A 24,233-nucleotide genomic window follows, 5' to 3' on the forward strand; every position below is an offset into this window, starting at 1 on the left:
TATTATATGCATCGTCGATACTTGATAAATTACTAGGTATAATATACCTATTTGTTCAGTGTATTTCCACAAGATATTTTGTAAAGACGTATAAGCCATCGATCAGATGAACACAATTTAATGAACGTAACAATTTTAAATATTATTTTACTTAATTATTACGCGCATAAGACTTATATAATCACATTATGTTACACTTTTTGTCATTCAAAAATCACATCTACGTCCATAATATATTTATTAAAGTCAAAGTTACACTATTCATAGATTTATCATTTATCGTGTCATGTCCAAACGTTAAACTCGATCTAATTGAAAATTTTCTGTACTTGAATTATGGTTATTGAATTTTACCATGATTACTATATTTAATACTTACCATGGCCAGTTAAAATACTACAGAAAAAGATACACAGTACGAAAGAGAACTTGACTGTGAACCCAAATCTACTCTATACCGACTATACTGATCATACCTTATTCACGGTAACGTATACAACCAAAATAATATATTAATAAAAAGAAAAAGCTATCGATTATTGATGTAAATATTTTAAATAAACTAAAAAATATAAATTAACTTGTACGTGTTTTGAAAAAGTCATTCTGCGTATTTTAACTCGACTAGTTAAAAGTGTGTGATTAGTTATAGAAACTTATATAATTTATATTATCATTTATACTTAAAAGTTTCTTTAGAGTTCAAAACTTTTTAGGAGAATCTTAAAAAATTTAGTTTAGATTTTCAAATTTTCCCCAAATGTACATTACAAATATGATTATCTTTAGATAAAATTAACGACTATAAACTATTTTTAATTAATTGTGTTTCAAGTAAAAATGTATGATACTCATAATTTATTATTGTTATATTGGGCAACTATTAGATAAGTATTCATTATTTGTATTGTTTGTAAATTAATTTACGATTAAATGTTATTACATGTTGATTATTAAAATTTGTATATTATATCATACATAATAATATTATATCAATAATTTATTTGATTTATAGCATTTCAAACGTTTACTTACGTTTGACGTATGCCGTCAAAACACTACTGCATTTCAAATCGTTATTTATAATCTATTAATTAAATATTACGATAAATAATAAATAAATAAATAATTCATGAAAAAAATGAATAGTAAGTTGCCTAAACAAAGCGCCGTCTAAAACATAGTGTATACTATTATTAGTCGTAGACAATAATATGAAAATATCATTATATATTATATATTATAATATACAATCTATAGAGTATACACATACAATTTATGGTACGAAAGCTTAACTTACCGAGTCTCTTCATGACAGATTAATTATTATTACTTATTAGTATCTAATTGTTATAAAAATATACATTTATCTATATTCTATACCACATTATATTATTGTTAGGTATGAACTCAAAAGTCAATAATATCTTTTTATAATAATTACCCTAACACGGTGAAAATAAGATCATAGTTTAATTAGTATATATATATATAAAATATAGAGAAAAGATATCTTAAAATAAATCAACATATTTCAAAAGTGTTATTAGTTATTACATTACAGTAAAATTCATAATTATAATATATTATTATGAATAATGTTTTTAATTTATAACAAATAGTCAGTGGCGTAACTGAGAGCCCGTAGATCCCCCGTTGCAGGGGGGGGGGTAATTTGGGGCCTTTGGTTATAGGGATATTTTTGATATAACAATATATTAGGGGCCCATTTTTAACATTTTTATTTTTGCGGGTGCTCAAATTTTTTTGTTACATCACTGCAAATAGTAATTAATTTTGTTTTTTATTGTATGTTATTTGATATTTCGTCAAAATTTGAACTGCAAATATATAAAATAAATATTTGTATTCGTATATTTTTAAAATTTTGTAATCTGCTAGTTATATCATATCTATTATAAATGTAATATACCTACTTAACCTAATCTATCCTTCAGTATAAGTATTATAATGCTTTTAAAAGGGGAGCTGTTCAACTATATTTCTAACTTATTTTATATGTATTCATGTAAATTATATTTATGTTAAATGGTTGACAGTAATAAATAAATAAAAATAATAATATATTTATACACTTAAATATTTGTTTAATAAAAAAAAAATATAGAGTAAAATTGATAATTCTGGACGTAAAATTCTATGGTTTGCGTTGTTATGTCAGTCATTGTGATAACACATTGGGGTAGATAGCTTCTGCTTAAATAATTTCCACTTTAGGCTTCGGTATTGACGTTACTATTATCTTGTAATTTCGTAGTTTTAGCCATAATCCGGATCGTCAAAGTTTGTATACAACAAACGACTAATGCCAATATGCTCAGAACGAGATATGTATAACTGCTACCCAATTCGTTGAAGAGGTAGCCCGTTATAAGACTTCCAAGACTTACACCTAAATAGATTATAAATTTAGTTATAGTTTATTTATAGTCGTAATGCTAGTGAAATTTAAAAATATATTTTAAATACTTACCTACTCCTTGAAAGAATGTGCTAAATAACCCTTGAACGGTACTTTTGAGTCCTTCTGGTGCTAACATTGATCCATAAGCTGTCATTGCCGTATACGGTAACGCAAAACCTAGACCACTCAATATTTCTACGGGCACAACCCACACTGGATCTTTGATAATATAGTATAGAAAAAATTTCAAAGATAATGTAGCAAGACCAATTACTATTGAATTCAGATGACCAACTTTTTTAATTATTTTACCTGTATTAAGTAAATATTTAATTTAATGTAAGTACTGAATAGCTAAATAAAATAACATAGTATTTTAAATAGGTAACACACTATACATACCAGATAAAAAGAAAAATGGCGCTTCACCTCCAAAACATTTCACAGCAATCAGTGTTCCTTGAATTGTTTTTATTGAAGAATATTTTTCTGGGTGATACTTTGTGACTAGTTCTTCCATGTGCCTTTATAAAGTGTTTTCAATATTTTTATATGTGGAATGTAAACAAATAAAGTTACGTACCATAGCAAATAAAGTGAAATACTTCCATAAAAAATTCCAAAAAAAACTACCCAAACAAGAAAACATACAACTTTATTATCTTTGAACACTTTTTTAAGATCCTTGAAAATATGTTTTGATACAACATCACTTTGACAATCCTATAAAAAAATAAATCATTATTAATTCAAAAAATTAGATATACAGTGGAACCTCGATAACTTGGTTGGGGATGAAAAAAAATTTAAGTTATTGAATATTCGACTTACAGAAAATATATAAAATATATATTGTAAAGCAGGAACCAAGGCATTCTTTCGAGTTATCGAGGTTCCATTGTACTCACTTATATAGTTTTTAATATTTTTGACATGCTTAACAAGTAGGTACTGTAATAAAGTATTTTAACTCAATTAGTTTAAGTATTTGATGATAAAGATGTTACAAATTGTAGGGTACATCTTTATAATTTAAAATGTTTGTTAGTTTTTTTTAAAAGTTTTATTCTGTATTATTGTAAGTAGATTTTTTGCATTGTTCATACAAATTTTATTCAGCTTATTATTTTTTTTTATCAATAATAATCAAAGTATTATAACTTTATGAATAAACATGAGCTCATTGTTACGATATATTATTATATTTATTAATAATTTTATTATTATTATTATTATATTTATTAATAATTTTATTATTATTATTATTATATTTGTTAATTATTTTATTATTATTATTATTATATTTTGCTTTTTTCCTTAATATTGTTAAACAATAATAATAAATATATTATGTATTATATTGTACTATCAACTATACATCTGTAACTGTCTATCACCGGCCCAAAGAATTCTTAAATTTGATAGGTATTGTTCTAATATCAATAAATTTGAAATAAATAAATTATTAAAACAAAAGTAGCTGGAAAGTGTTTAAAAATTATACAAAAATTACGGAATAATGTTCAAATTAATGCATAGATATTAGATACACTTTAAATTTTTTTTAATAAATGCAAAAAATAGAGAGAATAAAATTATGTACTTGAAAGGTTTCAAATTCCCATTTTTAAATACAACATGTCAAAATTTTTAGATACTATTTTTTATTTTCATACTGGAGAAAAATTATTAAAATTTAAAATCAAATCATTTTTTCTAATACACATCGCTTAAACTTGAACACACACATACAATATTGTAAATTTAATACATTCATCGGTCCACTCAGAATAAGCTGAAGAACCTAGAACTGCTCTGTGGGGGGTTGATATAGATATATTTTTCATTTGTAAAAAAAAAAACTTATAGATATCTCACAAATTAAAACTCATTTTATTATAAAAAAAAAGGTCTAGGGGTAATGTATCACCTACATCACCCCCTTAGTTATGCCACTGTGAAGAACTATATTAACTATATAAATTATTTTGGTCCATGTACAATATTTTTTAAAATATATAATGTAGATGAATATGATTTAAATTATGTTAAAAATATTAAAACCATTTTATATGAATACAGAATCAAAGAAAAGTATTTATATTTACTTCTATTTTAAAAGCAACCAGTAAGTCTGCCAACAAGAAAACTACTGATACGATGATTCCAGGCGTATAGTCTTTGACCATACTTCCACTACTATACCAGTCGATCAACCAACCCATCATCATAGACACCGAACCCCAACCAATACAGCCCCACAATCGTTGTTGTCCAAACTTGTGCGTGTCTTTACCTGCAGCAGTACACGTAAAAATTTAATAATAAATAACGTATAGGTAATAGTAATTATAATATTTTTTGATTTCGATTGAAATTCAAATTTATATATCCATAGATTTAAAAACTCAACTTATATTGTTTATACAAAATACGAATGTAATTCTGCCGTTATAATATTTTCTCGACTAATGAGAATAATGACCATCAACGCGTCTTTTCGTTATCTATTACATTCTTTTAGATTTAAGTCATTAAGATGATCGACAATACTACAAGAAATATATATTATTTTTCAAACCTACCCAAGTTTTGCAAGCATATAGTTTCCGATAAAGTTGTGACCACGCTGTTCGAGACGTATCTGGCCACCAAGAAAAAGCAAAACAACCAGAATTGGTGAGTGGTCAATGCTGTTTCATCCCGCTCGTTGCTAACATCCACTGGTTGGTCGGGAATGAACTTGTAGGAAGTGGTTATCAGGGTGATAACTACTATGAAGCTCAGGAACATGGTCTTTTGACACCGGTAGTGATCGGCAACAGCACCAAAAATGGGGCGGGCCAACACTGCGGTGAGGGGTAGCACTGAGAAGACAGCGCCCACCAACCTGGCAGAGTAACCCCGTTGCTTGGCTATGGTGGTTAGGTATGGTGTTAGCGGCGTCGTGCCTACGACGATCCACACATTTATATAACATAAGGAAAAAGTATAGTTATGAAGAAGTAATTATCGAGAAAAATCGATGACGTATCCGTCGTAACCTAACAATGTGGTTAATAATATTATGATACACTTATATAAAATCCTGTATTAGGCCACGAGTTCATCGCGGTCTGCTGGTTGGAGCAGGTGAAATCACGATGTCTTACCACCATTCATGAGGAAAAAATGCGCTTTGATGGGCAGCAGTTTTACGTTCACGTCGGGTAGACGCATTTTGGACCTTGCAGTTGGAACTTGTAGTTCGATACACTTGCGAGTATGATTCGTGGAATTATATATCTTACAAATTACAATTATATTCCATTTCAATGGAAATCGTGTTAACAAATCATTTGTTTAAAGCGCACTGCTGATAAATATTCGTGTTGACGCTCGAAACATAATTGTTATCGTTCTCGCGATAAGACATTAAAATCGATTTATTTTTTCATATTTTTATTGATTTTAAATATATCCCGAACACGCTACAAGTTGAGTACCTACATTGAAATGCTTCTCGAGTAATTACTATACATTAAATATTTATTTAGATATTAATGCTGTACTGTATAATATTGTATAATATTTAATGTATTATTCAATAATGTCTCTTAGTTAACAACCACTTGAGGACATAAAACTTTGGCTTTTTTGTATTGTTAATAAAATGTTGTTCAGCTTTATTATTTTTTTTTTATCAATAATGATCATAGTATTAGAGATTTCAAGTATTAGACATATATGAATAGACATGATCTCATTGCTACCGTATAAGTGTATATAGCAATTACGATTAAGTTATTTATCATACAAATTCAAATATATCGAAAATACAGTGTCACTATATTTTTTTATAATTGTTTATAGTTGGAATATTATGTCATTAAATAAATTATAATTTATTTTATAGACTTATCAAATGTAAGAATAGGTTAATCTAATCACACGTAATTATACAATTAAAAGAAAAGAGGAACCTAACAATAACAGTTTACAAAATAAGTAATATAAGATAATTTACATTTAAATTTGTTATTTTTATTTTTTATTATGTATTTAGCTTATAATGGGTTAATAATTCCTTGTCGTATAGTTTGTCAAACTGTTAGCTACTCGAAAATTTGAAATCATTTTGTTTTTCGAGTATATATTTTTGTCATAATGTATAGTAAATTTAACTAAAACCGTTTACATGTGCAACCATATTTTTGATATATTATATGCGTATAGTCTATTACAGTCTCATGTGACCTTCGTGTAACGGAAGATGAGTTAATATTACTTTTTACTATTTTGGCCTTAAAAATTACTAAATAAATTATTATACATATTATACGCCATTATAGTTTGCCAATCATGTAAACAATGTATGCTTGTTATATATTATAAATACAATATAATGTCAATCACGTGTAATAATTATCCATGTTTACAAAGTATTAAGTTTCTGAGGACATTTATGCGGTATCTGTCAGTATAACAGACTAGTGAGAAATTTAGAAAAATCGCCTTGTTATTTACCGTTGCTATGATATTACAATTTGCATTGAAAGAACTTATTGTATTCTTATTTAATACGAAAAAAATTATGATTTCACGTGACTCGTATTTTTTTATATGATACACAATCAGTTCTTAATTTATTATAAATACTACTTAATATCTAGAATCATGCATTTATGATAAAATAATCATTAGTATATTAATCGTACATGTTAACATTATAATTTAAGTGTTTAACACATTTAAACTTGGATTTTTATCGCCTGCAAATGTTTGTGATATTCTTTGTTGACGATAAATAACAATTATTATCGTTTGTTATTTTTTTTTATATATAATTTGTGCTTACCATATTATAGCAATTTAATGATCAAATTAAATCACTATAAAACAATAAATTACATTTTTGTCATTTAAATAAAAAAGTCTACCGCAATACCGAAGAGAACGAAACGTTATTTTCGTTGATTATATTTGTGGATATAATAACTGCGGTATTAGTTACTTAAACTCGAGTTAACCATGTTTTCCGGACAAGTGGCGAATTCTTTTGTTGTACGTTTGTCCGGGGTGGCATTTTCTGTGGATTTACTCATTCGCATTATCAGTCGGCTGACAGATAATTGGACTAGAAACACGATAAACGCCACGTAACTAATCACTCCGAAAGAAGCCGAGCTGCCCATCCTTTCGAACATGTAACCCGCAATTAACGAACCACTGGATATACCTGGAACAAAAATGTTTTCAGGCAAGTACTATAATCATATTAAGTTGATTAATCGTTGATTAAAGTTATTATTAATATACACTAGTCAGTTGCCACTTTTATAACACCGCCAGATTGACTCCTAAAATAATTTAAAATAAAATTCATGATTATTTTTAGATGAGTTAAAAAAAATAACAAAACATTCTATTATGAGCTACCTATAGAATAATAATATAACAAACATTTTAAATGCAAAAATATATATGTGAGTAATTACCGCTCTGTTGTACATTAGGTGTCAAGTGAGCAACTATTATAGCTATGTTAAATTTTAATTCAATGATATATTATCGTTGTACACGAAATAAACAAAGCCCTCATCATGGCCAGTAAATATTAGAGTATTAGGTATACATATAGTATTACGATTCAAATTACGAAAACCGAGAACGAGTAATTCACAATATTATATATTAATATATATCTGTTGATGATTGCACAATTGTTCTTATTTTACCCTTTACATTTTAAAGAGAACTCTTCAAAATATACTATTGAGATATAGATTGTGAGAACAAAACGGTTAAAATTATAGTTTGTAAATGTAATAATATACGTGTATAATATTCCACATACTGAACACGCCGAATTTGAATGTGTCTGAGACATTTCTCATTTTCATCCGGTTTTCAAGGTCTACCCTCATCGGTGATCCATTATTATATAGTCATTGTCATTTATTTTTTTTATATGAAAGTAATAATTTATTTTAACAGTGCTCACCTACTCCGTGAAAAGCCATACCGAATAGGCCTTGGAGAGTGCCTGCGCAGCCACTCGGTGCTACTTTTGCCGCATATGAAATGCCAGCCACAAAAGCCAAGGTAAACGTTATACCATTGCTCAGCTCGACTGGTAATACCCACAGTGGATCTTTAATGATCGAATACAGGAAAAATCTTATAGAAAACAATGCGAATGATATTGAAAAAGCTGTCATGTGTCCAATGCGTTTGAGTATATATCCTATACAGTAAAATACAATTTTAAAATATAATAATTACACATAATTACAACATGACGCAATAAAGTATATAATTTTTCATTAAAATTTGTACATTTTTTTGTCATTACAGATCATAAAAAACATCGTACTTACATAATCTTAATTAAATGCAAAAACAGTAAGTACCTATAATTGGTGTTATCATGAATAATTTAAATATTACATTGCCTATTTAAAACCCCTTTAAAAAGTATGTACATAATTAAGATGATGTCGGCTTGCTATTATTTATTCTCTCTCATATTTTAATTCAAGAATCACGAAAACGTATAGATAAAACGTATTTACGCGAAATAGAATTTTTATGACTTTAGAATAATCATGGAGTAAAATAACATATAAAAAAAAATGAGGATTGAGAGGTAATAATATTTTAAAAGTAGGTTTAATCTTTTTAAAAATTTTGTTGACTATTAGTTAATTTTTGATTTAAATTGATATTGTATTTTTTTGAAACAAAATGATACGTCAAACCGTCAAAAATATTAGTCTGTATAATATTTATTTTGCATTTTACTCGTTGGATAAAATATTACGTGTATACAATTGTGTAATAGTTTTTATTTAATATATGATAAGCGTTATTAACTAAAATGTTTTCTCGTTGAATAATCATGATAATCATTTTAAAGGGTTTTTCTAACGAAAAACGATCAAATAATTTTAATATACATTTAACTTTATTGTTTTAATCTAAAAAAATAAATTTTAATTAATGAATTAATTGAATTCCATTTAGTAATTTATTTATAGACATTGATAAATTATGGATAGTTTATATATAGACATAATTTAATAAATATCAAATCAAATATTTTTTTAAACCTTTTAGAGTTTTATCATAAATAAACTATAAACTATAACAAAAGTACGTTGTTATTGATTCATCATTAATTTAAAACTATATTTTACTTACCTGACAGGATATAAATAGGAATTTCTCCAATAAGACATTGCAGTGTCACCGACAAACCTTCTATAGTCTTGATATACGGTAATCGTTCTCTATGATGAATGTTTGCTAAGTCTTCAATGTACCTATTGAAAAACAATAAAGGTAAATATATTATAATTTATAGTTAACATTTTATAATAATGGAATATTAATACTTACAAAAATAAATAAATCCAAATATATGCGGAGAAAATGCCAGAAAACACTGCCCATACAAGGTATGAACAGACTTTAACGTCACATAATATTTTGAATATACCTTCACTCATGCTTTTGGATGTACAAGCTTGATTTTGCTGAAAAATAAATAAACACGGAGAGATACCTGTAAGTAGTGGATATTTTTTAATAATGGACGGTTTTTGTAAATTGAGACATTTTCATTATTTTTCAGTGGGAAAACCTGTGAATAGCAGACATCTATTTGAATCCACCTATATGAGGACGTCACACCTGCATATATTGTATCCGTCTTACACATGTACGATATCGACAAAACGCGTTTAACACAGTCTGAGTAGAACTCGCTCAATTTTGGTTTTAGAGTAAATATATCTATTATAAAATTAAATAGTTAAGAGCTGCGTTTTTTCCATTATTCCTTATATAACGTTCATTATATCGTTTAGAAGTAGCAAAAATGTCAACATTTTTAAATGACCTATAACTTTTCAAAATTAAAATTTTTTTTTTAAACACAGTGAATTTACTTTAGAACCAAAATTGAGTAAGTTTTACTTAAACGAGTTTTATCTATGTCGTACGGGTGTAAAACGGAGACAACATATATGGGCGTAGAGTCCTTTTCATTTTAAAATAATAACAAACCACCTAATTGGAATCAACAGCTCACACTAAATAAAGTAACGATAATTAACTAATCGGAGGCACGTGACAACCGTAAACACAAATAACCTATACTAACACACATTAACAAAACTAAACGAAGACGAGGAAGAAAAAACATCATTAAAAAAAAATATTTTAAGTATTACTTAATAATACAACCCCGACATTAGTCAATTATTATTAAAATTTTAAAGTGGTAGGTATTCAAAAACTTGTTTTTACAATAATTTATATGCTGTACAAATATATTAACTACAGTAATGTTGATAAATAATTTTTGTTTTGTATACCTATACAGTATGATAAACGTATATAGATTACGGTATCATCTATGTATCTTTACATTTTCGTATACTTGATAGATATATTTTGTTTAACTTACGCTTAGCTGAGATGCAACAATAAAATGACCGATAAGGAATGCCATACTGATCAAATACGCTGGCAAGTAATTTTTGTGTTCTGCGTCCACGCTGTACCAATCCACGCACGCACCGACCATTATTGTAGAAATTCCCCAGCCAATAGCTCCACAGACCCGTTGCTTTCCATAATTCTTTTTGTCGTCACCTGGAACGAGTTGGTACTTTAAGTTTTAAACCAATCGTCTATCATATTATTGTAGAATTTTGACTTATGATACATATATATAAAGTGTATCGGTAATACTATATTATAATATCTATACTATCTACAGTAGTAGCTAGCAGTCTATACCTAATATTTCCAAACAGATCGTATCTTGGAGAACATCTCCCACCATCCAAAGCAACAACCTCACTGTAACGGTGGTCATAAAAATCCAAAATTCCCAATACGTCATGATGTCTAAGGCTTCGGAGTATTTTTTATCATTGAAGTCTGGCGTGAAGTGTATCAGCGGCGTGATGATAGCATTCAATAGTATAGAACCTAAAAATACTTGTTTACGACAGTGCCAACGGTCGGTAACATATCCACTTAATGGTCTTATAACTATATTGAAAATAGGCATAATCGTACAAATTATTCCGATGACGAGTATAGGGATTCCTCGCTGTCTAGCTATAGTTGGAAAAAACATATTTATCGGAGCGATTCCTGAAATAATAATTTATACTTTTTTATTAAAAAAAATAAATAATAACAATCAAATACTTAAAACAATACATAATATACTCATAAGAAACTGTCGATCTCGAAGATATGAAAACCATTAAAAATAATGTAAGTCATATACCTATTACGCAGTTAAAATCTGTAATAATCGTTTTAAAACAATTTTGTTACTTAAGTGGTTAACAATGCTTTTGTACTGTTATATGAAAAATTTTAATCAAAAAAAAAAAAAAAAATGTAGGTACAAAATGATAATATATAATTGTTAATCAGAATTAAATTCACTTATTAATGATAAAAATGTCTCAAGCGTTTATTATTTATAAAATGTTTTAAATAATAACGCTTGTTTAAAACACTTCAATCCTGGTTTGATTTATTTATTCTTTGTATTTATATTATATAATTTAAATTCATACTTCAGATTTAAACTTGTTGCAAAAATAACATATAATATATATTTTTTATATTTTCCTTTCTATAATACCCGTTTCCCCCAAACGATATATTGACAGACTTCACGTTTTTATCAAAACAATTTCGATACCATTAACAAGTGTATTATATTTATTTATTTTTTTTTACAATAATGTTTATTTTAGATTTCGAGAAAAATTTTGGGGAAAATAAAAAAAATTGAAAACTGTTATACTGTAAATTTACTTTTACTCATTTTGAATAATTATATAATAGATATGCAAAAATTAAATAAAATTGAAAAAATAATTTTTTTTAAGAATAATTAAACAATAACAAGAACTCCCTTAAATCGGCTAAATAAACAGTAGGTATAATATAGAGAAAAAAGTATAACTACGCTCAAAATCAAAGACCTGTATATTATTTTTTCATTATAAAATAGTCACAACGTTAACACGTCTCTTATTCTCAGGGAAAATTTTTTCAGAATTTAAAATAAATATTAATACATAATTAAAAAAGCAATAAAATTAATGTATTAATACTATTTGTACTAATAATTTTGGTGAAAAATGGAAAGGTACCTATACACTTTCGTTGGAAACATGTTGTGCCCGAAAATAACATTTTTAGAATAATAGAAACATCGCATTGCAAATAGTTTAGGCGCTATATTATGTTTGGTACATTAATAATTAGTAATACATTTTTTAGTTCATGTATATGTCATTATCCCATATTATATTATATACTTACCAAAGTCGTAGAAAAAAAAACTCATTTTCAAAAATAGAAGTTTTTTATTTATACTGAATTTGAAAAACATTTCGAACAAGATTAATTATGATTATTTAAAATTTTATTAGAGAATAAAAATTGTTATATTATATGATGAGGGGAAATCTTACGGCCGGTTTTCTAAAGAAACTATAATTATAATATTAATTTGTATTATAATATAATATGTGACGTAAAAAATAAACTGATAGGAGCAACCGGCGCACTGGCGTAACAGTCGGAGAATATCTTGTTCTACTAACTGTAGGACGTTACGTTGGAAAGCGATAACCAATAAACGGCAGTGCTTTTAGTGTTAACGATAAATATTTAACAATGCATTAAGATGATTGTTATTAACCATTACAAATGTTCTAATGTCATAAAGTGTTCCATTATAGGTTTAATTTTAATAATTTATGTACTGATATATTATTATTATTGTTTTGATAATGTCACACTCGAAAATATAGAAGGCAAATTAACGATATGAAAAGTACAAAATAAATTCTCAACAGCAGTCTCACAATGGTCTCAATTTTAATGAAATTATCTAAAAATAATATTAAGTTTTATTGCACGCAACCATTACAATAATGTCAATAATTGAATAATATTATATGTTATAAATCTGCGAACAAATTTCAAGACGAATTAAAGAAGTACGTGTTTTGACAATAGTTCTGGTACTTCACTACATAATATATTACACTACTGTGTAGCCACACTTGTCTATTATTATAGATCACGAATAATATGTTTTCAATACTTAATCACGACTGGATCGATGAATTAACAAGTATATTTCAGAACTTTTCTACGCATAGAAGTACCTATACATTAAAAATAAAACTCTTCGAATCTTAAGAAATCATGCATTGATCGTGATTTTCAATAGATTGAACTATGAATACATATATACTCTATAGCGGGGTCTTTCAAACTGTTTTGTTTGAGTGCCATTTAACAAAAAATCAAAATGTTTTAGTTGGCTAAACTAATATAAACGCATGTACCTACATAATCCAATTAAAGTAGTGGAATTTTAGTAGTAAATATTTATAATTGATTATTGCATTTTAAATGTCCATTAACTATATAAAAACAAATTTCGCATTCCCTTATTCCTCACTCATAATTAATTTTCAGTTGAATCATTGGTTTGGCCTTTGTACTGTCTGGAGACCAGACCTCTAATATTCAATAGATATGCCATGTTCGAATATTTTATAGGTTTATGGGAAATAAATAACAATTCGTAACAATTTGCCTATCTTGTACTCCTTAGACTTAAGACTTAGATTACGTATATATTATTTTCTTTTTTGATAGCCGTTTTAATATTAAAATGTATAAAAATATAATTGTTAAAGTTATTAGTTAATAAAAACAATAATTTTACAAACATTTAATTGAATTTAGTTATTATGTGGTCGTCTTTGCATGTGATGTATTCATGTATCTATGTGAAGTAATAACTATACTTTAAAAATATGAACAAATCTGTTTTATAATATCTATGTTTAATTTTATACCAATAATTATTTCAGAAATATGTGAAATATTTTTCTATAACCTCAACAGATTATTATTGTATTAGATCATTATGATGAAATCAAACTTTGTTAGCATATTAACACAAATATTGATGCATTAAATAATGAAAACTTTGATGTAGAGACTCGTGTAATTATTTTATATTAAATGAATAATAATTTATGATGTTATTTCGTTGTTGGAAATCACATAGCAGACTGTCTGTGCAATGACTAAAGTAGTTGATACGCATAAAGCATATCATAGATGAACATGTCAGCATTTGGCAAACGAGAAAAACTGTTATTCGACAAGCTGGACTTATTCAGATTTATTGATTTGACATTATCTTAGCAAGATACTACTTGAAATGCTAGTTTTTAACGATTTTATTTTTAATCAATACTGAATTTGTCTTGATAAATTATACCAATATTATAAGTTCAATGTTCATGTATATGAAATGTGAATAGACAATATAATAATATACATATATTAATTTATTATACATTGTGTTTATTATTTTAATTATGTATTTATCAAAATTATTATTATTATTAATTTTAAATTGTATAAGTATATACCTATAACCAACTAATTATGTAATAATGGAAATAACCATATTGGCGAACCTTTATTAATTTTATGAACATAAAAAGCTCAGATTTTTGCCATCAATAATGTATAACTATAGTTGTATTTAATGTGCAAAATCTATACATTAAATGTTAATTACATCAAATATGTTTAAAATTGAATAACATTTTATACCTATTTTGCAATTATCTGATAGTATAAGTGTGAAATGACGATTGTGTATTGAATTCTTAATTCTCTTCAATTTGAAGTCAGCTTATTTATGTGATTAATCTTCTATTCCTATTGATAAATTGATTGACGGCTATTTGAATGATGCACATAACGAGAGCGGTGAAACCAATAAGTCGAAAAGCCATTACACTGCCTAAATGGCTGAATGTGTAACCGGCTAATGTTGCACCCAACGATGCTCCTGTGAAACCAATACATACGGTATCATAAATTATTGTCAATATAATATTAAAAGATGATAGATTTATACGTCTTAACTTATTATTTCAAACAGTTTTTTGAAAATATTATTTTTTGAACTTAGAATCGATTTCAAAAACATAATTATTTTAACTTCAATCTTAAAAATGTAAGAAAGTTAAAAGTTTTCGAAATAACACTTGGTAGATACTGGATTATATTGCTTAAGTAATTAGAAACTTAAAAATAATAAAAGTAACATACCGAATCCTTGGAACGCCATCGCAAACAGCCCTTGAACTGTACCTTCGCTACCAACAGGGGCTATTTTTGCGGAATATGATATTCCGGCAATATAGCTCAATCCAAACGTTATACCGTTTAACATTTCTACAGGTAATACCCACAGTGGGTCTCTTATGACCGAATACAAGAGAAATCTTAATGCGAACATAGCGAATGATATTGAGAATGCCGTCATATGTCCAGTACGTTTGATCAGGTGGCCTAAAATTTAAATACATAAAAAAAAAAAAAAAACACTAAATCTTCTGATTTTTATGATTAATATTAATATTGATACACGTATAATTAATATCGATTATAATATATTTTAGATTCTGAAAGCAGCGATGAAATGTTTTAATTTTATAACAATGTGTTATTTTTGTCTGTATGCTTACACAATATTAAGAGTCGAAAAAATGCATTGATCATTAACTTTGAGAGTAGTTTCTGATAGATAATTTAAACTTGTCTGTACTTAAATTGAAATTAGAAATTTCTAGTACTTTTTAAAATGGACAGGAAACAAATAAAATTTAAGGAAAATGGGAATTTTCACGCAAAACCATTTTCAATTTTGTTTTTTAGATTTAACTTAAAAATTAATAACCTTAGATAAACTTCAAAATTTTATAGAATTTTTTTATAAGTGTTTCCAACAAATAGTAAATATTTTCAAATTATATTGACTATTTTTGAGCTATTTATAGGTAATTGAAGTATTAAATTTTTTTAGTTTTTTTTTTTATATCAATGACTAAAAGACTTTCAAGAAAATTGATTAGAAATTCTAATAAAAAGTTTTTCATTAGTATTTTATTTATATCAATTAAAAAATATTAAATGTTTATTTTCACAACATTTTTTATAAGTGTATAAGTTAAGAATTTTGAGAAAATTCGTAAAATCTCGACAAATTTTAAATTAATTCAGTTAGTAATTTATAAAAATTTTATTTTACATAAGATTTAAAAATTTAAATTAAAAATCCTTATTAGATTATTTTCACATTCATTTTGTATACATTTCTATACGTTAATTATATTATACATAGTTATATTTTTTATTGGTTATAAGATATTATCTATTTATACTATAAAATTAATTAATTTTTATTATTTTACGATAATAAAAATATGTAATTTTGAGTTATATAAGTCTATAAAATATGGTAAAAATAAATATTATTATAGCTATTATTAATTATTAATTATAAAATAATAACATAATAAAAGCAATATTTTCTGAAAATATTGGGTGAACATCCAGTAATACTAAAAGTAAAATTAATGAAATTAATATCCAAGTATATCTTTAAATATATCATGAAATAATATATTTAGTGATATAGACTAATTGACCGACCATCTCCACTGAGAATAATTTTTCATATACAATGATATATCCTTGAATTCAAATTTAACACATCCATAACAGCAATACACTTGACACACACTGTATAGAAAGCGGTACTAACTTTCCTTTTTTTTTTTTTTTAAATCATTTTTTTTAAGAAAAACAATGACTGAAATATTGTAATCATAATTTTAAATTGAATGTAAGCCTACTTTTTATTTATATATATAACTTAAGAGTATATTAAAAAGTTAATGTGTCATAAGCATTTTTTCTCTGACTACGATCAAATATACAAACAAAATGACTTAAAAATAAAGAACGCTTAAAAAATGTAATTACAAAATACAAAATAAAAATTCTATTTTTTAATTTTTTGATTAATATGTAATTTTATTGATGAATAGCATTTTCTTATACCTCACCTAAATCTATGTGTTTTGTTTTAGAGGTCCATTCCCTATTTATAAGTAATGCATATTACGTCTATATTTAGACTTACCAGATAAGTAGAAAAATGGAACCTCACCACCTAAACACTCGATTGTAAGAGAAAATCCTTCAATTGAGCTTATCATCGATTTCCGTTCAGGATGATAAATGTTGGCCAAATCATCGAGGTACCTACAAAAGAGAATACAAATTACATTAGGATATTCATTTTTATATACTTTGTGATAGGTACACTTTAATAGTTTTTATATTATAGGAATAATATGATAAGTTAGGTTATTGTTAATAATTACAGAAGACTATCCTTTTAATTTATAAATATTATGTTTTATGCATATTTTTGTTGAGATTTTGAATTTGTATATTTAGTTTGAACATGTCTAACATGATTAGTATGTGAGTAATATACACGTCGGCCATTTTATTATAAAAAAAATATATGAGATAGGTATTATAGGTATTTAGTATTTATGTTACCATGTCAAAATTATAATCTTTTAACATTTAGAAAATTATAGGAATATGATATGGTAACCTAGTGCTTTGGTTTGATTAAACTGTGTAGGTAAATTTAAGGTATTATGCCATAATATTACTATGTATGAAAATATTTACCAGATGAAATAAAACCAAATGTACGCCGTGAAAATTCCTCCAATAATTGCCCAAACAAGGAAAACGCATACTTTGGCATTTTTCAAAACAACTTTTACATCCTTCAGTATATTTGTTGTGGGTCCATCGGTCTCTGGTACCTATATATTATCGAAAACAAAGAAAATTATGTACAGGTGGTATAAACGGAAATCGATTTGTTGGCATCGCGGATTTTGTCGAATTAAATGCATATCATAGAAAGTCAATTAAAATAGAGTATTAAAGTAAAAATGTGTTACTAGTTTTTATTATTTAATTTATTTTTGTTCATATAACATATTTTAAAGAAAAAGTTATTTAAGGATAAAATACAAAAAAAACAAAACGCGACCTTTCCTGAATGATATATAGACGTATTTAAAATTATGTAACCGAGATCTAGTGTGTGTGTGTGTGTAGCCTAACCAGCCCCATTAAATCAAGCTCTATGATAAGATATAATGCTGGTATTATAAAATATCGAAGATAATGGATAACTATATTATATAATGTGGATTAATATTCTATAATGATCATTAGTCTTACCTACTTGACTTTTTGAAAATTCAGTACAAACTATTTTATTGTGAGATTGTAAGCGGAATGCATCATCTCACCTTTAAATTGAATGCTACCACAAAATCTACGAAAAATGAAGCTGCCGAAAGCAAATATCCGGGTAAATGATTTTTTTGTGCTAGGCCAGTGCTGTACCAATCAATGGAGCCTCCCGATATCATAGACATGACACCCCATCCGGCTGCGCCCCAGAGCCGTTGCATTCCGAACTTTACGGTGTCTCCGCCTAAAAAAAAACATCAATATTATCAATACTATATTCTATAATGTTCCACATATATGAACTACAAAATATATAGTTAATTCAAAATGATAACAATAATAAACACAAAATAATATTAAATTTTCCTAAATCTAAATCATATCCAGTGTTAAAAATGTTAAAATACTTAATACGTTATAGGTACCAATTTACTAACTCTGAATAGGTATTATGAACAGTAGACACATACAATTGTTTTAGATTTATAAGTTGTTTAGGTAAATAAAACATCAAATATTTTGATCAAAGGGAATAAAAGATGTTTTAAGTATTATGGATTTATGTTAGCTGCGATAACTTTTTTTTTTGATTTCATTCAATTTTAAAGAGCTACGTTTACGTTTTATATTTGATGAATTTATAACTACACCATTCAACACTCACTGATTAGGCTTTTTTAAACATTAATTTAATGCAACTTGTGTATAATAATATGCTCCCAAAATAGTATAATAAACTTAATACAAAGTTGAGTACTCTTTAAAAACATATAGGACTTCATAATATAAGAATACCTAACAATAAATTATTGTTTCATTAAAAATTGATTGGCATGTGTTAAAAATATATTTCAAATACAAAACCGCGTAAATGTTTTAAATATCGGACTGTAAAAAAATAGGATGCAACTTTTATAAATAAATTATAACTAAAATATATGATACCTTAAAGAAAATATCTACAAAAAAAATAATACATAATACATAATTATTACTTTCGCGTCTCCGAAACATCTCTTATCTAAATCTTTCTTGATAACACTAATTTAGAATCATAAATTATGATATATTATTAATATTGTATATACCTAATATTCCCATGCAGATGGTTCCTGCAGGACTTCACCGATCATAAACAATATCATCCTCAGCGTGACAACAAATGTGAACAACCAGAATTGCAACGAGCCAAAGGTTTCGGCGTTGGACAACTCTCCAGTCGACGAAGTAGCACCCGGAATGAGATACAACGTGGGCGTTATCAAACCGTTCAGTAGGATTGCGCATAAAAACACGGTCCGTCGGCATTTCCATCTGTCAGTTATGTAGCCAGTCAGAGGTTTGACCACAATGTTCAGCAGCAACAGAAACGTTAAGATATTGCCAACTATCGATGAAGAGTAGCCCCGCTGCTTGGCAATCGTCGACAGATATGGATTAATGGGTGAATTCGCTGAAAATTTTACATATTAGCGAGTATAATAAAATACTATTATTAATATCATTTTAAATAGATATTTCGTAGCTTTTCAAACTAATTGATTTTTTTTATATTTTACGGTTTTAAGGAGAGATAGAAATAAAGAAAAAATGTTTTGAATATAAAAGTTGAACTGTTGTATCAAGTAATTGATAAGTATTTTTAGACAACTAATCAATAATTTCATTATATTAATTAATTCATAAAAATACATTGTACAGCAGTTGGACGAATATTTTTCAAAAAACGACTATCTATTTGACATATTATTTAATGTATTTGATTATATGAATAAAGACTTTCTTTATACATGTAGTACAGCTGTTAATAAGTTCTTAGACCACTATAGAGATTTTAAAATTAATTCTTCAAACCTAGTTTCTACCATCGGAATTTAAGGCAAAATTTGAATTAGAAAACAAGACATCTTAATCAAAATTAGAATTAATATTAAATATTGTTTTAAAGTTATCATTTGCATTTCCTGTAACATTAAATATTGTCGACAATGTTAACATTACAAATTCCAACGGCATTTAAGAACGTTTCTTTTTTATTGAAAAGGTTAAACAACTTCTTAAGGACATCAAATGATGATGAAAGATTAATTGGTTCAATGACTCTTGGAGTTGAAATTTAAGAAGCAAAATAAATAAATTTTAATAATGCAGTTGCTGATTTTGAAAACATAAAAGAGAGAAGGTACCTACTAGTAGTGGGAATGAAATTTGAATATTCGAATTATTCAATTATCCAGATTAATAAATCCGGATTTGAATCAAATTTTTATTCTGATTTTCTAAACTAACCAAATTTTTAGGTTTGTTTTTATTGCCTTGCATAAGATAAAATGGCAATAAAAAAAAAGTACATAATAGTATGAAAAGTACAAGCATAAAAATAAGGTACCATCGCTAGTATATTATACGGTATAATTTGACTTTAGATCAATTTTTTAGAGAAGACTTCAGTATATGAACGAACACACATCGATAATGTTGTGGTTCGGTAAAATTTAGCAACGTGAGCTACATTATACTAAAAATATGACCCCAGTTGCGTATGCAACCTACACTAGAGCTAAATTTATTTTTATAATAACAATATATTTTATGAATATAAATATGTCCAGCTATAAGAACGTCATACCTGCATTTTTTTGCTTCCTTCTTACTAGGATACATTATAGACAAATTGTGTTCTGAAGAATCAATTTCGTGTTGTCAACTTTAATATTGGAATCAATGTACTAATCTTGTGATTTGTAGATTATAGTTATGTAAAATATTAAAACTTTGAAATACTCATTTCAAAATAAAAATACCAATAAAACTCTATGTAATTCTCTAGATAATATTCTTACTTTTAAGTTTGATAATATGTAAATAGACTCTAAAATTAAATCTAACAACATAAAATAGGTTCTTCAAAACACAAATTTGCTATGATCTACCCTAGTAGGAGGGAAGCAAAAAATATTCAGTATAATATCGTGTTTTAAGATCGAAATTAATTTATCTACGTAATTTATAAATAATATCTACCTGCGTCGTAAAGAAAATAATGCGTCTTTATGGGTAACAGATCGGTGTTTATGTTTAAAAAACCCATTGCTGCCGATTTTTTTCTATTTGTATACACGATTACAGGCCGTCGAAATAATAAATTTGACTACCACAGACTACGATTTCGCAACGTTCCGACGCATTACATTTCTGTAATTAAAATATTTTGTGTTGAACATCATACGAGTACATATTGCAGATATATTATTTTATTATTTACAAACAAGATTGTACAAACACTTCATTTAAATCGATAATTCATAAAAAAAATCCTATGATTGTGAAGGATTAACCTACCACTATGTATTGGTATAGTAATATTATGTAAGCACGTATACATACTATTTGTTTATAATACGAATAAATAAAAGGATTGTTTTTCCTATATTTTCATTGTGTTCCTACTCAACATGAAATAATCTATAATAATTTAATCCATCCAATTTTTATAATTTTAGTGTAAATAACTATTTTTTTTAACAAAATAAACTTATTCCTATATAAGAAGTTTTTAACCGTTAAATCTGTACACGATAAAAGTAAATCAGAAAATCAAACATAATCGTATTATCTGATTAAATTATTTATTTTAATAGTCATTGAGCTTAAATATTATAATATGGAATTAATTTATGTTGGCATGTTATAAACACACAATAAGTTTTTAAAATATTTAAAGTTGGGCATGCATAAAACGAATGGATAAATTGTATTTTAAATTAAATATAAATTTGTTTTGTGTTTTAAATCATTACTATGAAAAATATGATGAAAATATTTTAACTCAACAAAAGGTAATTAATAAATTAAAATGTAAACGATCAGACGATCCGTGTGAAAAGAGGTGTATAATTTTAGTATTTTATACATCATAAATCACGTGAAGAGGGGCCATGTGCAAAAAAAAAAATATTCACAAAGCACGTTCAAGTATGATTTCAAAATTGTCTAAGCATTTAAAAGAACTTCATTTGCCTCTAAATTTAGATGGAATCAAAACAAATCCAGATGAAATATTTTTGCTTATAAATAATTCAAAAATAAATATTGTAGCGTTTTCAATACAAACTAACTTGAAATACTTAACTGAATGTTACGTAGTTACGTTGTATATATTGATGGTACGTTTAAAAATAGTTCTAAATTATTTTATTAATTATTCGTTAAACTAAAAATGCAATTTATACATCACTAATATCTTTTATTATCAATCAAAATTACAGAAATATAAAAAAATGCATTTCCAATTTAATAGATAAAACGAGTGAATTGAAATTTGTTGTTTACACCACGTATGTCGTATAATATATGCTGATTTTTAACTAGTTATATCTACTTAGCAGACAGCAATTTTGGAGATTTTTCTAGTAGTACATAAAAACTGTTGTTTTTACATAGGGCAATCTATGTGGAGAAAAATTCAATCAATTGGCCTAAGTAAAATTTAAAAAAAAAAAATAGAAATAGGAACATATTTTAAATAGGTTTTTAGTTTATCTTTTTAAAAACCTAAAGAAGTTCAAAAATGTTTTTTTCAGAATCTCGTGGGTATGAAATAAAATAATCAACAACTAGTGATTTTTTGACTTAAATTTTTAATTTTTGATCATTACCTATCAGTATAATAGCACACAATATTTTTCGTTCAACTTTCTTACTGTGGCTTATTGAATTTATAGTGCATTTTTGTATTTTTGATCAAATCGTTGACTGATGATCCGCGAAATCTGACCGATCTAATTTGGTAAGTGGTTCTACTTACCTCGCACGCAACACAGCTCAGGCGCAAAAAACCTTGCACGCAGGGCCTGATTAAGGAGTTGGTCACCAGTAGGCTAGGGTTAGCAAAAATTCTACATTCGTAAAAAAAAAAAATGTTGTGGCGCCCCCAATTTAACGTTGACCAATTGGCGCCCTAGGCTGTAGCCTACTTAGCCTATTGGTTAATCAGGCCCTGCTTGCACGCAATTCGGCTCAGTTGCAAATAAAACTACTCTAGTAATTCGATAATTAGATAACGATTTTCGTAAGCAATTCGGAAACACCGCTCTAATATATTATGCAAAACCGGAAGTGAGGCGCCTACCAATGGCATATTACACTGATTGCATTAAGATACAATGTATGTAAACTCTCCAATCAATCTTTTTTTGGTAACCATACGCGTATTCGAGATAATAACGATGAATGATTATTATATCGCAATGTTTGTTATGCACGTACCAGGCTAAAGAGGATCATAAGCTAAAAGGGATCAATTATTAGATTATTGTCTACTGATGTAAACACTAGTTAGTTGGTTATAATACTAGTTTATTACCTTAACAAGTTATAAATCAAGAAAGAACCGATAGAATTAAAAGGGATAAATCGACCACCGCCGACAACAAAAACAACTCACGGGCGGGGACGATGATCGACACTAGCCCCAACAATTATAAAAATTAACTTTTCATTATCTTTGTTTTTTGTTTTCAAATATCAAATTCAAGTTATAAATATTATGAAGTATAGTATCATATGTTAATTTTAATCGTATCATGTTTATTCATATCGGAGC

The 24,233-nt window shown here is 26.8% G+C and overlaps 3 protein-coding genes and 1 long non-coding RNA gene across 5 annotated transcripts; 1 reads left to right on the forward strand and 3 right to left on the reverse strand.

Annotated features, from left to right (window-relative positions):
* Window positions 1-2,063: 2,063 nt before the first annotated feature.
* LOC114131608 (major facilitator superfamily domain-containing protein 6-B-like) lies at window positions 2,064-6,577 on the reverse strand. The gene is made up of 7 exons (XM_027996870.2): window positions 5,578-6,577; window positions 5,011-5,376; window positions 4,534-4,721; window positions 3,009-3,148; window positions 2,828-2,949; window positions 2,495-2,737; window positions 2,064-2,413 (listed from the first exon to the last, which is right to left on the reverse strand). The coding sequence occupies exons 1-7, from the start codon at window positions 5,642-5,644 to the stop codon at window positions 2,235-2,237; spliced, it is 1,305 nt and encodes a 434-aa protein (XP_027852671.2). The 5' UTR covers window positions 5,645-6,577; the 3' UTR covers window positions 2,064-2,234.
* A 641-nt stretch (window positions 6,578-7,218) lies between these two features.
* LOC114131606 (major facilitator superfamily domain-containing protein 6-like) lies at window positions 7,219-13,112 on the reverse strand. 2 transcript variants are annotated; one of them, XM_027996868.2, is made up of 7 exons: window positions 12,770-13,112; window positions 11,213-11,575; window positions 10,878-11,065; window positions 9,806-9,942; window positions 9,608-9,729; window positions 8,409-8,651; window positions 7,219-7,643 (listed from the first exon to the last, which is right to left on the reverse strand). In XM_027996868.2, the coding sequence occupies exons 1-7, from the start codon at window positions 12,837-12,839 to the stop codon at window positions 7,411-7,413; spliced, it is 1,356 nt and encodes a 451-aa protein (XP_027852669.1). In that variant the 5' UTR covers window positions 12,840-13,112; the 3' UTR covers window positions 7,219-7,410. The 2 variants fall into 2 exon arrangements, with proteins under 2 accessions (XP_027852669.1, XP_050057859.1); XM_050201902.1 differs by lacking the exon at window positions 12,770-13,112 and adding an exon at window positions 11,645-11,662.
* On the forward strand, window positions 7,886-10,849 carry LOC114131610 (uncharacterized). Its single transcript, XR_003593012.2, has 4 exons — window positions 7,886-8,333; window positions 8,402-8,809; window positions 9,615-9,973; window positions 10,041-10,849. It is a non-coding gene; the product is annotated as an uncharacterized LOC114131610 (long non-coding RNA).
* Window positions 13,113-15,004: 1,892 nt separating the features above from the next.
* On the reverse strand, window positions 15,005-21,839 carry LOC114131609 (putative nucleoside transporter YegT). The gene is given in 8 exon segments (XM_027996871.2): window positions 15,005-15,338; window positions 15,602-15,844; window positions 17,481-17,602; window positions 18,047-18,186; window positions 18,685-18,872; window positions 19,717-19,740; window positions 19,743-20,081; window positions 21,653-21,839. Coding segments are annotated over 8 exon segments (1,278 nt in total). The 5' UTR covers window positions 21,720-21,839; the 3' UTR covers window positions 15,005-15,183.
* Window positions 21,840-24,233: the final 2,394 nt, after the last annotated feature.

Source organism: Aphis gossypii, chromosome 2, assembly GCF_020184175.1.
Source record: "Aphis gossypii isolate Hap1 chromosome 2, ASM2018417v2, whole genome shotgun sequence".
In the NCBI taxonomy this organism is placed as follows: Eukaryota; Metazoa; Arthropoda; class Insecta; order Hemiptera; family Aphididae; genus Aphis; species Aphis gossypii.